Source organism: Schistocerca nitens, chromosome 1, assembly GCF_023898315.1.
Source record: "Schistocerca nitens isolate TAMUIC-IGC-003100 chromosome 1, iqSchNite1.1, whole genome shotgun sequence".
Lineage (NCBI taxonomy): Eukaryota > Metazoa > Arthropoda > Insecta > Orthoptera > Acrididae > Schistocerca > Schistocerca nitens.
In genome coordinates this window covers 1,063,229,704-1,063,244,688 of record NC_064614.1, presented here as the reverse complement: position 1 = coordinate 1,063,244,688, position 14,985 = coordinate 1,063,229,704, and the positions used below count along the sequence as shown (strand labels likewise).

At 41.4% G+C, this 14,985-nt stretch overlaps 1 protein-coding gene across 1 annotated transcript in view; it reads left to right on the top strand.

The window, feature by feature from the left end:
• LOC126226731 (DNA-dependent protein kinase catalytic subunit-like) overlaps positions 1 to 14,985 on the top strand; it is a 563,510-nt gene that overhangs the window by 126,261 nt on the left and 422,264 nt on the right. The window contains exon 13 of the mRNA XM_049942233.1: positions 166 to 351. Coding sequence (XP_049798190.1) covers positions 166 to 351 — 186 coding nt within the window. The remainder of the gene's footprint in view (positions 1 to 165; positions 352 to 14,985) is intronic.

The window sequence follows — 14,985 nt, the reverse complement described above, 5'->3', positions numbered from 1 at the left end:
TTAACTAAAAAGTATTATAGAATAATTAAGTAATTTAAAAAAAACATTTAAGTAATAATTAATCATAGAAAAGTATCCAATTTAGTTTCCATAGTATTGTTTGTATGTAATATTAACTCAACTAATAACATTTATTGTGCTGTATTACCATTTGCCCTCCTCTAGGATTCCTTAGTTGTGGACAAGACCAGAGAAGTGTGTTACTGGAATGTGGTTAATTTTTTGTGGGATTCAGTGAAACGACTTCAACAATATACAGGAGATCTCCTTATTGCAAGTCTACAGCTTATTCTGTCATGTCCTGCAATCATAATTCATCCAATTATAAAGGAAACAGGAGAAATATTTCTGGTAAGGGTTTTTCACAATGCATGGAAACTGTGTTAATATGTTAATGATTTTTCTTGAATTCCCAGTAAAACCGAGAAACACCTATCCACAAGTTGTTTTTGTGTACTTTGATATATTAAGTGACAGGTACAGTCAGATACTATGATACACTACAAAATGACTACTGATCCTTCCCAAATAGCACATGTTCAAGTCTCTTATTGGTGTAACCTATCCCATTGGATCGTGATTCCCCCCTTACCAATGGCCTCTTCCAAATTGAGATAAAAGGAAAGTTTGATCACTTGAAGCAGAACATATATTTAACATCGGTGTCTGGAATAAAATTTTCACTCTGCAGCAGAGTGTGCGCTTTTATGAAACTTCCTGACAAATTAAAACTATGTGCCAGACCAAGACTCAAACTCGGGACCTACCAACGAGCTACCCAAGCACGACTCAGGACTCGTGACCCATTCTCACAGCCTTACTTCCGTCAGTACCTTATCTCCTACCTTCCAAACTTCACAGAAGCTCTCCTGCGAAACTTGCAGAACTATCACTCGTGCAAGAAAGGATATTGCAGAGACATGGCTAAGCCAGAACCTGGGGGGTGTTTCTAGAATGAAATTTTCACTCAGCAGCAGAGTGCAGACAATTGCTCGGAGTGTCATTGGACCCCCAGGCGGCCCACAGCTCGTTAGCTTTCCCCTTCCTTCTCCCTCCCTGTCCGTATTCATTTCCCTTTCTTGGTGTTCTTATTTATGTTTGCCTGACTATTATCCTGATTTTGTTTAGTGTGAGCCAGATGGGGAAGAATTCCCTCCCTAGTGTCTTTGGTGTACATTGATCTCCCACCTTCTGTTCCTCTCCCTTTGCCCCTCCCTCCCTCCCTGCCATAGCCCTTTTGCTTCCTCACTAAGTCACTAGCTCGGTAGCCAGTGCATGTGGTGAGGCAGTTTTGTACCCATCTGTCTGGACCTTCTAAAATGTCAGGCATCACACTGCTGGTACCTGCACTTTGAAAGCCTGGCACTGGTTGCCTATTTTTTTGGGGCATCGAAGCTCCCAGCAACAACCATCATGCCAGGCAGCAGTTGCTGTGACTGGGTGGCACCTGCGAGGCAAACACCTGATTGGAGTGGGTGGTACCAGGGCAGACATTTGGCACGTGAAAAGTGTTAAACTCTCTGGCTGCTCGTCCTTGGCCACATCTCTTCCTGGTATTAGTTTTTCTGTCTCCGTTCCCGTTTCTGCCTTCCCCAAATTTCCCCCTTGGCTGCCGCCTGGGAGTGGGGGCCAAGCCTGCTGGCTTGGGGCGAAACCCTTACTGCGGTTCCTGGTCTGTACCAGTGCTGATGGCGAAACTTCTACCACCACCAGAACTTTTTTTGTTTGTGAACATAATGAGGAAAATTTCAGTGAAGTTGAGTCCTTGAGCAAGTTGAGATCTGGCTGCCTCCTTATAAATGCAACTCCTGCCAGCCAGTCAACCTTCCTTTGTGCCTGCGACTGTTTAGGAGACGTCCCAGTGAATATCACTTCTAACAAGTCTCTCAGTATGAAACAAGGTGTAAGTTTCCATAGGGACCTTCTCCTTGAGTCCGATGATGAACTTACGGGTAATCTGGAACAGTGTGGCATTCATTTTGTCTGGCGTGTCCAGAGAGACCCTAAGGACAATGATGTAGACACCAGCACTTTAATCCTGCCCTTTGAGGGAGATACCCTTCCCCAGGAGGTTAAGGTGATGGTACACATGCCATGTCACACCATACATTCCACTTCCCATACGTTGCTTCCAGTGCCTCAAGTTTGGCGACATGTCTTCGCGATGTGATGCCATTCCCATCTGTAGTAACTGTGGCTGCACTCTTCTTGTGGGGAGCCCTTGCACGCCACCGTTTAAATGTGTAAACTGCTTTGGTCTATAATGTGCTCACTCACCGGAGTGTCCAGTATATACAAAGGAAAAAAGAATCCAGGTAATAATGAACCTTGACTGTCGTAGCTACTTTGAGGCCCGGAAGAAGTTTGACTGACTTCACTCTGTGAATCTCTCATCTACCATTGCCTCAGTTATGTCTAACTCTCCTTCCCCCGCCATCCCACCCCCCTTCGCTTTCCTCGCCGCCTGGCAGCTCCCGTCCCATCCCCTCAAGAATCCACCACTCCTCCTCCTCCTCCTCCTCCTCCTCCTCCTCCTCGGCCAGAGAAGAAATCCTCTTCTCTGGCTCTTGTTAAGGGTGGGGCTCCCGCTCGTAACTCCCCTCCCTGATGATGTTCTCAAGAGAGGAATCCTGCTACCCTGGTTCGGGTGAGGAACCGGCGTTCAGAGGGCCCCAAAGCCACTCGCTCTTGGTCCAACCCGGACATCGTCGCTACCTGTTACCCAACTGATAACACCACCTCCTTCCCTCTGAGGGAGAAGAAAAAACACTGCAAGTCTGCCCCCTCCTTCTCATTCCGAATCAGCCCCAGTTTTTGTGGATGTCACCCCATCCTCGTCGGTGATGACCACTGACCTGGTGACATGACCTCCCCTCGGCTTCTGTATGTCTAATGTGGACTGTCGCCACTTGATAATCCAGTCGAATTGCACTTGAATATTACCGTCACCTACCAGAAATGCAACATGTTGTTTCCTCTTTTACTGCATTCTATCTTGCTCTTCAAGAAATGTGTTATGACCACTCTTCAATGTTTTGTGATTATCAGACATTCTGTTGGAACTGTGCCGGCCGTGTGATAGCACCTGGAAAGGTCTGCACTTAGTTTCGCTTCGATGTCATTAGTGACTGGACCCCTATTCACCCCAACCTGGAAGCAATAGCGGGATGAATGCAAATGACCACAGCAATCACCATTTGCAATATCTACCTCCCTCTGGGTACGCCACTTCGTTATATTGAACTGCCTATCTTACTCCAGCAACTCCCGCCCCCATATTTCCTCTTCGGGGACTTAAATGCTCGTCATCTCCTGTGGGGAAGTGCCACTTCGTTGGATAGAAGAGGCCAGGTGATACGGGAAGATTTCAGTTAATTACATCATGGTCAGACGGATAATCTGAAATCAGGTACTGGATTGTAAGGCATACCCAAGGGTAGATATAGACTCGGATCATGATGTAATAGTGATGAAGAGTAGGCTAAGTTTAAGAGGTTAGCCAGGAAGAATCAATAGGCAAAGAAGTGGGATACAGAAGTAGTAAGAAATGATGAGATACTCTTGAAGTTGTCTAAAGCTATAGATCCAGCAATAAGAAACAGCTTAGTAGGCAGTACAGTTGAAGGGGAATGGAAATCCCTAAAAAGGACACTCACAGAAGTTTGAAAGAAAAACATATGTACCAAGAAGGTAACTGTGGAGAAACCATGGGTAATAGAAGAAAACTTCAGTTAATCAAGCAAAGAAGGAAGCACAAAATATTCAGGGAAATTCAGAAAAACAGAAATAAAAGGTGCTGAGGAATGAAATAAATAGAAAGTGCAGGGAAGCTAAGGCAAAGGGGCTGCATGAGAAACATTGAGAAATTGAATAAGAAATGTTTTTCTTAAGGATTGGCTCAGCATATAGGTGAAATTAAAAGCACGGGTGGTAACATTAAGAGTGCAATGGGAATTCCACTATTAAATGCAGAGGAGAGAGAGAGAGAGCGGGTAGCTGGAATGAAAGTACTCTGAAGGCCTCCAAGAGGTGGAAGACTTGTATGATGCGATAGAAAAAAAAACAGGAGTCAATTTAGAAAAGATAGGGGATCCAGTATTAGAATAAGAATTTCAGAGAACTTTGTATGACTTAAGATCAAATAAGCCAGAAGGGATAGATAACATTCCATCAGAATTTCTATAAAATCATTGGAGGAATTGGCAACAAAATGACTATTCATGTTGGTGTGTAGAATGTATAAGTCTGGCAACATACCATCGGACTTGCAGAAAAATACCACACTCTTTCGAAGACTAAAGGAGCTGACAAGTCTGAGAATTAGTGCACAATCTATTTAACATCTCATGCATCCAAATTGCTGACAAGAACAATATACAGAAGAATGGGGGGAAAAAAATTTAGGAATTGTTAGATGATGATCAGTTTGGCTTTAGGAATGGTAAAGACACCAGAAGGCAATTCTGACATTGTGGTTGATAATGGCAGCAAGACTAAAGAAAAATTAAGACACATTCATAGGATCTTTTGACCTGGCAAAAGCGTTTGACAGAGTAAAATGGTGCAAGATGTTCAAAATTCTGAAAAAATAGGGATAAGCTATAAGGAGAGATAGGTAACATACAATATGTACAAGAGCCAAGAAGGAATAGTAAGAGTGGCTAACCAAGAACCAAGTACTTGCATCAAAAAGGACATAGGACAGGGATGTAATCTTTCCCCCATACTGTTCAATCTGTACATCAAAGAAGAAGTGCTGGATATAAAAGAAAGGTTCAGGAGTGGAATTAAAATTCAAGGTGAAATGATATCAATGATATGATTTGTTGATGACATTGCTATCCTGAGTGAAAGTGAAGAAGAATTACATGACCTGAATGGAATGAACAGTCTAATGAGTACAGAATATGGATTGATAGTAAATCAAAAAAAGTCTAAAGTAATGAGAACAGTGAGAAACTTGACATGAGGATTGATGGTTATGGAATAGGTGAAGTTAAGGAATTCTACTACCTAGGCAGAAAAATGACCAATGATGGATGGAGCAAGGAGGATGTCTAAAGCAGTCTAGCACTGACAAAAAGGGCATTCCTGACCAAGTGTATACTAGTGCCAAAAATAGGCCTTAATTTGAGGAAGAAATTTGTGAGAATGGATGTTTGGAGCACAGCATTGTATCGCAGTGAAACATTTACTGTGGGAAAACTGGAACAGAAGAGAATTGAAGCATTTGAGATGTGGTGCTACAGAAGAATGTTGAAAATTAGTTGGACTGATAAAGGTAAGGAATGAGAAGGCTCTATGCAGAATCAGAGAGGAAAGGAATATGTGGAAAACACTGAAGAGGAGAAGGGGCAGGATGATACAACATCTATTAAGACATCTGGGAATCACTTCCATGGTACTAGAGGGAGCTGTCAATGGCAAAAACTGTGGAAGAAGACAGAGATTGGAATGTATGCAGCAAATAATTGAGGATGTAGGTGCAAATGCTACTCTTAAGATGCGGAGGTTGTCACAGGAGAGGAATTTGTGGTGGGCCGTACCAAACCAGTTGGAAGACAGATGACTCAAAAAACAGACTTTGATTTTTGTTTCCTCAGTGACAGCTCCCCTATACACTTCAGTGCCGCTCATGGCACCTTTTCCACTATTGACTTCATGATCTCCTCCCTTGCTCTCATGGCTTCACTACATTGGTCAACCCATGGTTATCTCTGTGACAGTGACCACTTACTGGTGATTCTATTATTCCCCTGTCACTGCCAGGTAGACAGGCCCCCACATTGGTCATTCCCTAGAGGCAGTTGGCCTTTACATATGTCTGCTGTGTACTTTGACACCTCTCTCTCCGATTAAATTGATGTGGTCATGTAAGATGTCTCTGACACTATTCTGCATGCCAATCGCACTGCTATCCCTGTATCCACAGGTCCCCCTCGTCGTCGACTGGTAGCATGGTGAACCAAGGACCGCCGACGGGCACTACAGTAATTTAAATGACACTATTCACAGACCAGTCTTCTTACTTGTAAGGGTCTCCGTGCTAAGGCTCGCTACCTTATTAATTTGCGTAAAAAGGAATGCAGGGAGCACTATGTTTCCTCCCTGGGGACGTATGTCTCTTCACACAGGTTTTGTCCAAGCTCCATAGCCTTCTGGGCTGCCAGCAACAATCAACTGTCCAAGATCTTACCCTACAGGGTGCTATGTGTACTGATCCGCCAGTCCTCGCAGATCCCCCTGCAACACGCTTCGCGACAGCATCTCAGCATCCTCTTTTTATCTCGCTACCTTTCTCTGGCAGAAGTGACAAGTTGAAGGAAACCCCCCTCTATTTCAATCCCTACAAAGCTGAAGCCTATAATATACTGTTCACTGAGTGGGAATTCTTGCAGGACCTTACCTCTTCAAATGACATGGCCCCAGACCCAGATTCCATCCACAGCCAGATGATCCAACACTTGGACATTCTCCAGAGGCAACATTGATTCAGGGTCTTCAGTCGCAGTTGGCTTACAGGTGCCTTCCCTTTCCAGTGTTGAGACAGCGTATTTATCCCTGTCATTTAGCCTGGGAAGACTCCAATGTCTCTTGACAGCTACTGGCTGATTAGCCTGACCAATGTACTTTGTAAACTGCTCGAGAGGATTGTTAGCTTCTGATTATGTTGGGTACTCAGATTTTGGGGCCTGTTGTCCCTTTATCATTGTGGCTTCTGGAAAGGATGATCTACAACTGACCATTTACTCGGATTGGAAACAGCAATCTGCCAGGCTTTTTCTAACCGCTGACACCTTGTCACAGCCTTTGTTTGACCTATGTAAGGCATACAAAGTGGGTGTGCTGCCACATTTTAGTTATTGTCCATCATTGGGGCTTTCATGGTCCCCATCAGATTTTTGTCCATGAGTTTTTGTCCTACTGGCTCGTCAGAGTTGGAGTTAGCACTTCACTTATCACACCTTGGATCTAGGAGAACAGTATCTCACAGGGCGATGTATCTCTCATTTCCATCAATGGGCTTGTAACCTCTGTTGGGGGCCTCTGATTACCCCAGAACTGTATGTTGACAATTTTTGCTTGTGGTACAGCTCCCACTCAGTAGCATCTGCTGAATTCTAGCTCTAAGGCATGATTTGATGATCCCCTGGGCACTTTTCCATGGCTTCCAGTTTTCTGCCTCCAAAACCTTGGTTTTGCATTTTTGCTGTTGACCTACAGCAGACCCCAATCCAGAACTTTATTTAGGCAACCATTGTTGAATGTTATAGCACAGTCCCATTTCTTGGACCTTCTTTTTAATAAAAAGCTGACATGGCAGCCCAATATTTGCCACCTGAAGAGTACCTGCATGTAGAAGCTTAATGCTGTCTGCCTCCTGGACCACACGTCTGGGGATGCAGACCGTGCTGCTCTTCTCCATATTGACCACACTCTGGTTTTGCTCATACTAGATTATGGTTGTCAGGTCTATGCTTCAGTGACTCCTTCCACTCTGAAACTACTTGACCCTGTTTATCATTATGGGGTGCGTCTGGCTATTGGTGCCTTTTGCACCAGTCCTGTTGACAGTCCCGTTGCAGATGCAGGTATTCCCCTTCTACGAATACGATGGAGCCAACTCCTGATTTCTTATGTAATTGCCATTTGATGATTCCCTGACCATCCTATGTACCCCTCCTCTTTGCAAATGAGGGGCGTGTCCCTCCTGATAACAGCCCTTGGGTGGGATTGCCAGGTGGAATGCCTCTTACTTCCCTCCATCGGGATCTCCATCTCAAATCACTGGAATATGCCCTGTGTATTTCATCCTGCACTCTGCACCCCCACCCCACCCTACACTTTTCTACAAACAATAGAAGAATTGATCAGAGAAAAGGCAAATTTTGATAGATCAAATGTTACAGCAAGTACGGAAATATCAAGAGTAACGTAGGCAGGGTAGCATTATGGTCAGTATAACAACCACTACCATCAGAATACTATCCTTTATTTGCACAATTTACTTTTGTCCAAGAAGGAAATTCACCTGTGTGAAAGAAGCAACCATTCATAAGATTCTCATGGAATCATACTAGCAAGTAAGAGATTCTAGAAGTCTTAATGTGTAATGAAGCGAAGTATAGTCCAATTAAAATTACTTGATAGTTGACATCTGTCACTTTCTGCTACAATGTTGTCATATCAGCTGCCAGCTACCACTTGGTTACAGGCAACACACAAAGACAACGGATCACTTCAAAATCCTGTTAATGTATAATGTGGAGCAATGTTGAAAGCAGCCACCACGATGTGTGGTGGAAGTGCAAGATGCTTTGCGACACTTGATTTTAAGTGACTAATGACTGAAGCGCAGCAGATGATGTGTTTTGTAGCCCTTGATTTTAACTTGTGCCCTAACTTAACTCATATTGTGCATTGCATCCAAGAAAATGGTGGTGAACAATCTGAGACAGAATTAAAATCACGATAGCTTTGAGATGACAATTAAAGCTAACATCTGTGGGCAAACTCAAGACAGAAAAAATTTAGTTTCAGCCTGAAAAGCAAACTGTAATTTCTCGCTATAATTGATTACCTGAAACTATCCTCACACTGACCACATGAGCTGCCATGTTACCAATATGAGTGGTCCTGGTTGGCACTTGGAAGCAGGTTATAGGTGGTAAGGCAGATTCCAAACAAAAAAAGAATTGTAGGAAGAAAAATAAGAGCAAAGAGAAAAGTCAGTATGATGATGTGTGACAGAGTGTTAGAAATAAAAAATTACATTTAAACCAATTAATTGAATAAAAATAGTAATCAGTCGTTTGATTAGATTTAAAAATTGCAGCCTTTGATGAGCTTTGAACCTACACCCTACACCCTACACACCAGGTTTATACTCTGACTACTTCGCTGCACCATTACAATGTATAAGATTGTTATGTTTATGACACTAGTGAACCATTCACAACAGTGGGTTGCAGCCTTCAAAAATTCGGCTCCATGCAATGTATGTGAAATTTTTCTAATGTAAGCTGATCTTTTTGATTATAATAGCTGTATTTGTGTTGTGTACAAAACATACGTATTTTGTTAGCATAATCTGTGTGTGTGTGTGTGTGTGTGTCGGCAATCACATGTGATTGAATACGAAATAAAAGAATTCGTGTGTGTGTGTGTGTGTGTGTGTGTGTGTGTGTGTGTCGGCAATCACATGTGATTGAATACGAAATAAAAGAATTCGGGAGTCAAACACATCAAGAAAGAATGCCAGATGAAGAATTGAAGCTAATTGAACAATTGTTGTGGCAGCTTGGCAACGGCAAATGGTTGGGACATGACATTCAGTGCTCTGAACGTGATGTTCAGTGCTCTGATTGGAGAATCCAGGTTCAATGCTTGAAGTGTCGACTATCAAGAAACATTGAACAAGGGTAAAATTTCTGTTGTGCTTCAGGGAACAAGAGGTCTTCTATATTCTTTAAAACTGAGGGTCATCCTTTCTCTTTTATGGAAATGCAGATTATACTCATGTACGAATGTTGAATGACAAGTAATGCATCCACCTTCATTAATTGGGTTTGGATGGGTAAATATTTTAATAAATCAAACGCAGAAATAATCCTTAGAATGGGATCTTTAATTACCAATATTCACTTTTCCACATAATCACCAGCCAATTAAATGCATTGCTGCCAATGATGAACAAGTTTTCTGAAGCCGCCACGTAAGAAGTTGATACTATGTTTCTGCAACCACAGTCTTACAGTTCTCTCAACATCTTCATCAGAAGCATAATCAAGTCCCTGCAATTCGTCTTTCATTACCGAGAAGAGATGGAAGTCAGATAGTACTAAATCTGGACTGTATGGAGGATGCCGTATGGTGGTGAGATTCAGTCTCTGAAGTTCTGCCGTGGTGGCACATGAAGTGTGTGGTTTGCCAAGCAAAGCAATAATGTGACCCACACGTTCTTGTGAAATGCCGATTGTGCTTCCAATTTCTCTCTGAGTGATACGACGATTGTCTTGAATCAATCTGTCAACATTTTGACAAACTGCCTATTGGCTTCTGTCTCGGGTTCTTCGGCCGACGTTCATCTAATGATTTTTCTGACGTTTCGCCAGCACGAGTGGCTGGCATTGTCAAAGCTTCACCCTCCATTGCCGGTGGGGTGAAGCTTTGACAATGCCAGCCACTCGTGCTGGCGAAACGTCAGAAAAATCATTAGATGAACGTCGGCCGAAGAACCAGAGACAGAAGCCAATAGGCAGTTTGTCAACAAGTGGCCACGAAAGCCTTAACAATTTTGTGTCAACATTTTGCTTGTGAAACTCTGTGGTTGCTGTCACAGGATGCCCAACTCCTTGTTAGTCATGCGGATCAGATGTTCCCACCTCAACATCTTTAAACATACTCACCCAACGACACACAACACTCACATCAACACAACCACTATAAACTGCTTTCATTCTCTGATGAATCTCCTTTGGGGTGACAGCTTCTGCTGTCAAGAATTCAGTGACTGCACATTGCTTAAATTGTATTGACTGACCATCTGTGCCGGGTTCCATACTTTACACCGTAACAATGCCACCATTCAATGCTAAGGCTTCCCGCCAATTGGAGCTATAGAGAAGAGGCCATGGTACAAGCCAGTAGCTGCCACATACCAATGCTGCCAACTGTTGAAGATTTACGAAGGTGGCGGCATTAATTTTCAGTCAGCTTTCCTATGTTAATGTTAATTTGGTAAAAAATGAAAAAAATGAATGTAAGGACGCAGATAGCAAAACGAGGAGAAGTAAAAAGATTCCAGCTTGCTTCGTCACATTACTCCCTCATTGGATTGACCAGATAAACATTGCAAGTAGCTGACTAGGCGATTCAGTGACCACAAGTGACCACAGAAAGTGGATTTAACAATCTGCACACAAAAAAATATAACATAGAAATCTTATCGAAAACTACATTACACATGTTTTCCAAATTCCTACTTATATGAAGTGGCCATACAAAATATTTACGTATAGTGTATTGTACAATGGCACAAAATACCCACAAGTTATATTTTTAATAAAAATTGGCCATCTTCATCATAGGTGATGCCCCTTTAGGGTAAACAAAGATTACATACTAATATATATTTCGCTTTATACAAGTCCTGTCTTTCATAAAACAATAAATGATCATGGGTTTCAAAAAGTTAAATTGCAGTGCACATTGCAGTTCATTTTCAGACAAAAATTTCACTTTTTCAATGTTCAGTATTTTGCACAAACACTTCACTCTTTTAATGATCTTTAACACATTTTCTCACCAAATGTCCATTGCCTCCAACAGGTCCAAGTGGCAGTTAGTAAGGAAATGCACTGCTGTCAGTTCCCTTGGAGGTGGTTCTCCTCCGCCACAGTACATAAAAAATTAGAAAAAATACTGTACTGTAATACACTTTTATTTCTAACTAAGTATAAGGAAAAAAATGTTTCATGCTAAAGGCAAATAATGATAATTACATCATAAATAAATACATTACATAGTTCTCATAACATCACAATATTTAGCACTAAAATTGACTATAGTACGAAAGGTATCAAGTGCACATTACACTATAAAACACTGCACTAGGTCATAACTCAGTCTGAAACTGATTAAACTTGAAAGATTTTTGTTTCTTCTCCACTTGCAAAATCACTAAAATATCAAGTCCTGGTTTGAAATTTACACCATTTATGGATTCATATGAGCTTAATGTCCAAAATATGTACCTTATCTCCAGCAAAAACTCAAGGTGTGCTGTAGCATAGATTTACTAATCATTATATTATGAAAAAAGAATAGTCATCACCACATAACTTAATAACTACTCAAATCAAAATTAAGGAGATGAAAGTTGTATCAAATCATTGTCCTACTTCTCCACTCAGCTCACATTCAACCAGAAACTTAAATCCTCACAAAATCACAGAATGTTACCAAATAGACGACCTGTAAGAATATTCACATCACTCTAGCACCACAGTTATCAAACATTACTGTTGATTGTCCAAGTATGACCAATACAAATAGAAGTTTTCAGAAAACTTAGAGATACCGTGACGAAGCATTATTGGACTTGTACCTCACTAAAATATTGGTCTTTTTATTAAGCTCTCATTCCCAGACACAGTGTCACGAATTGCACAATACACACAGTACCCAATGCTGCCTAGTTCAAAAATAGATCATCAGTATAGTTACACTACTTTTGTTTGTATACAGTTATCTTTTTCATTACTCAATCTTGCCTGTCAGCTCCATTATTTTACTTACATTTCTTACCTCGTTAGCTAGTGGAGTGTATTCTCAAAAAAATATCCCTACTGCAAAGACAGGCTCCCTAACCATTAAGACCCTAACTTTATTCATTTTATTAGTTCATTATTGCTTTATTATCTGATAAATAAACACCAGCTCTTCTTATCTAGTGCGAAATTGATTCTACTGAAAAACACTCCACAGTAACAGGTCCTTATGCTAAGGCAAACTTAACTCTCATTACTGATCAGACAAAAATGTCACATAAAGAAAACTATTATTTCACTGTATTCCATCAAATTGCTTCAGATTCTAGCCTGAGGGGCTATATAATACAAGTCTTGCTTATTCTTTCTGCACACATTACTCCAGGCAACTATGTGTATAGTTTCATTTCCTTAATTCTAGAAGAGGCTGTACCATGACACAGATAGTTATCTCCATATACTGATTGCACTGTACACACACACTTACATTTACCACAATTAATATTGTTGTTGTTGTTGTTGCTGTTGTTGTTGTGGTCTTCAGTCCTGAGACTGGTTTGATGCAGCTCTCCATGCTACTCTATCCTGTGCAAGCTTCTTCATCTTCCAGTACCTACTGCAACCTACATCCTTCTGAATCTGCTTAGTGTATTCATCTCTTGGTCTCCCTCTAAGATTTTTACCCTCCACGCTGCCCTCCAATGCTAAATTTGTGATCCCTTGATGCCTCAAAACATGTCCTACCAACCGATCCCTTCTTCTAGTCAAGTTGTGCCACAAACATCTCTTCTCCCCAATCCTATTCAATACCTCCTCATTAGTTACGTGATCTACCCACCTTATCTTCAGCATTCTTCTGTAGCACCACATTTCGAAAGCTTCTATTCTCTTCTTGTCCAAACTGGTTATCGTCCATGTTTCACTTCCATGCATGGCTACACTCCATACAAATACTTTCAGAAACGACTTCCTGACACTTAAATCTATACTCGATGTTAACAAATTTCTCTTCTTCAGAAACGATTTCCTTGCCATTGCGTCTACATTTTATATCCTCTCTACTTCGACCATCATCAGTTATTTTACTCCCTAAATAGCAAAACTCCTTTACTACTTTAAGTGTCTCATTTCCTAATCTAATCCCCTCAGCATCACCCGATTTAATTTGACTACGTTCCATTATCCTCGTTTTGCTTTTGTTGATGTTCATCTTATATCCTCCTTTCAAGACACTGTCCATTCCGTTCAACTGCTCTTCCAAGTCGTTTGCTGTCTCTGACAGAATTACAATGTCATCGGCGAACCTCAAAGTTTTTACTTCTTCTCCATGAATTTTAATACCTACTCCGAATTTTTCTTTTGTTTCCTTTACTGCTTGCTCAATATACAGATTGAATAACATCGGGGAGAGGCTACAACCCTGTCTCACTCCTTTCCCAACCACTGCTTCCCTTTCATGCCCCTCAACTCTTATAACTATCATCTGGTTTCTGTACAAATTGTAAATAGCCTTTCGCTCCTTGTATTTTACGCCTGCCACCTTCAGAATTTGAAAGAGAGTATTCCAGTTAACGTTGTCAAAAGCTTTCTCTAAGTCTACAGATGCTAGAAACGTAGGTTTGCCTTTTCTTAATCTTTCTTCTAAGATAAGTCGTAAGGTTAGTATTGCCTCACGTGTTCCAACATTTCTACGGAATCCAAACTGATCTTCCCCGAGGTCCGCTTCTACCAGTTTTTCCATTCGTATGTAAAGAATTCGCGGTAGTATTTTGCAGCTGTGACTTATTAAACTGATAGTTCGGTAATTTTCACGTCTGTCAACACCTGCTTTCTTTGGGATTGGAATTATTATATTCTTCTTGAAGTCTGAGGGTATTTCGCCTGTCTCATACATCTTTCTCACCAGATGGTAGAGTTTTGTCATGACTGGCTCTCCCAAGGCCATCAGTAGTTCTAATGGAATGTTGTCTGCTCCCGGGGCCTTGTTTTGACTCAGGTCTTTCAGTGCTCTGTCAAACTCTTCACGCAGTATCTTATCTCCCATTTCATCTTCATCTACATCCTCTTCCATTTCCATAATATTGTCCTCAAGTACATTGCCCTTTTATAAACCCTCTATATACTCTTTCCACCTTTCTTCCTTCCCTTCTTTGCTTAGAACTGGGTTGCCATCTGAGCTCTTGATATTCATACAAGTGGTTCTCTTCTCTCCAAAGGTCTCTCTAATTTTCCTGTAGGCAGTATCTATCTTACCCCTAGTGAGACAAGCCTCTACATCGTTACATTTGTCCTCTAGCCATCCCTGCTTAGCCATTTTGCACTTCCTGTCGATCTCATTTTTGAGACATTTGTATTCCTTTTTGCTTGCTTCATTTACTGCATTTTTATATTTCCTCCTTTCATCAATTAAATTCAATATTTCTTCTGTTACCCAAGGATTTCTATTAGCCCTCGTCTTTTTACCTACTTGATCCTCTGCTGCCTTCACTACTTCATCCCTCAGAGCTACCCATTCTTCTTCTACTGTATTTCTTTCCCCCATTCCTGTCAATTGTTCCCTTATGCTCTCCCTGAAACTCTCTACAACCTCTGGTTCTTTCAGTTTATCCAGGTCCCATCTCCTTAAATTTCCACCTTTTTGCAGTTTCTTCAGTTTCAATCTGCAGTTCATAACCAATAGATTGTGGTCAGAATCCACATCTGCCCCTGGAAA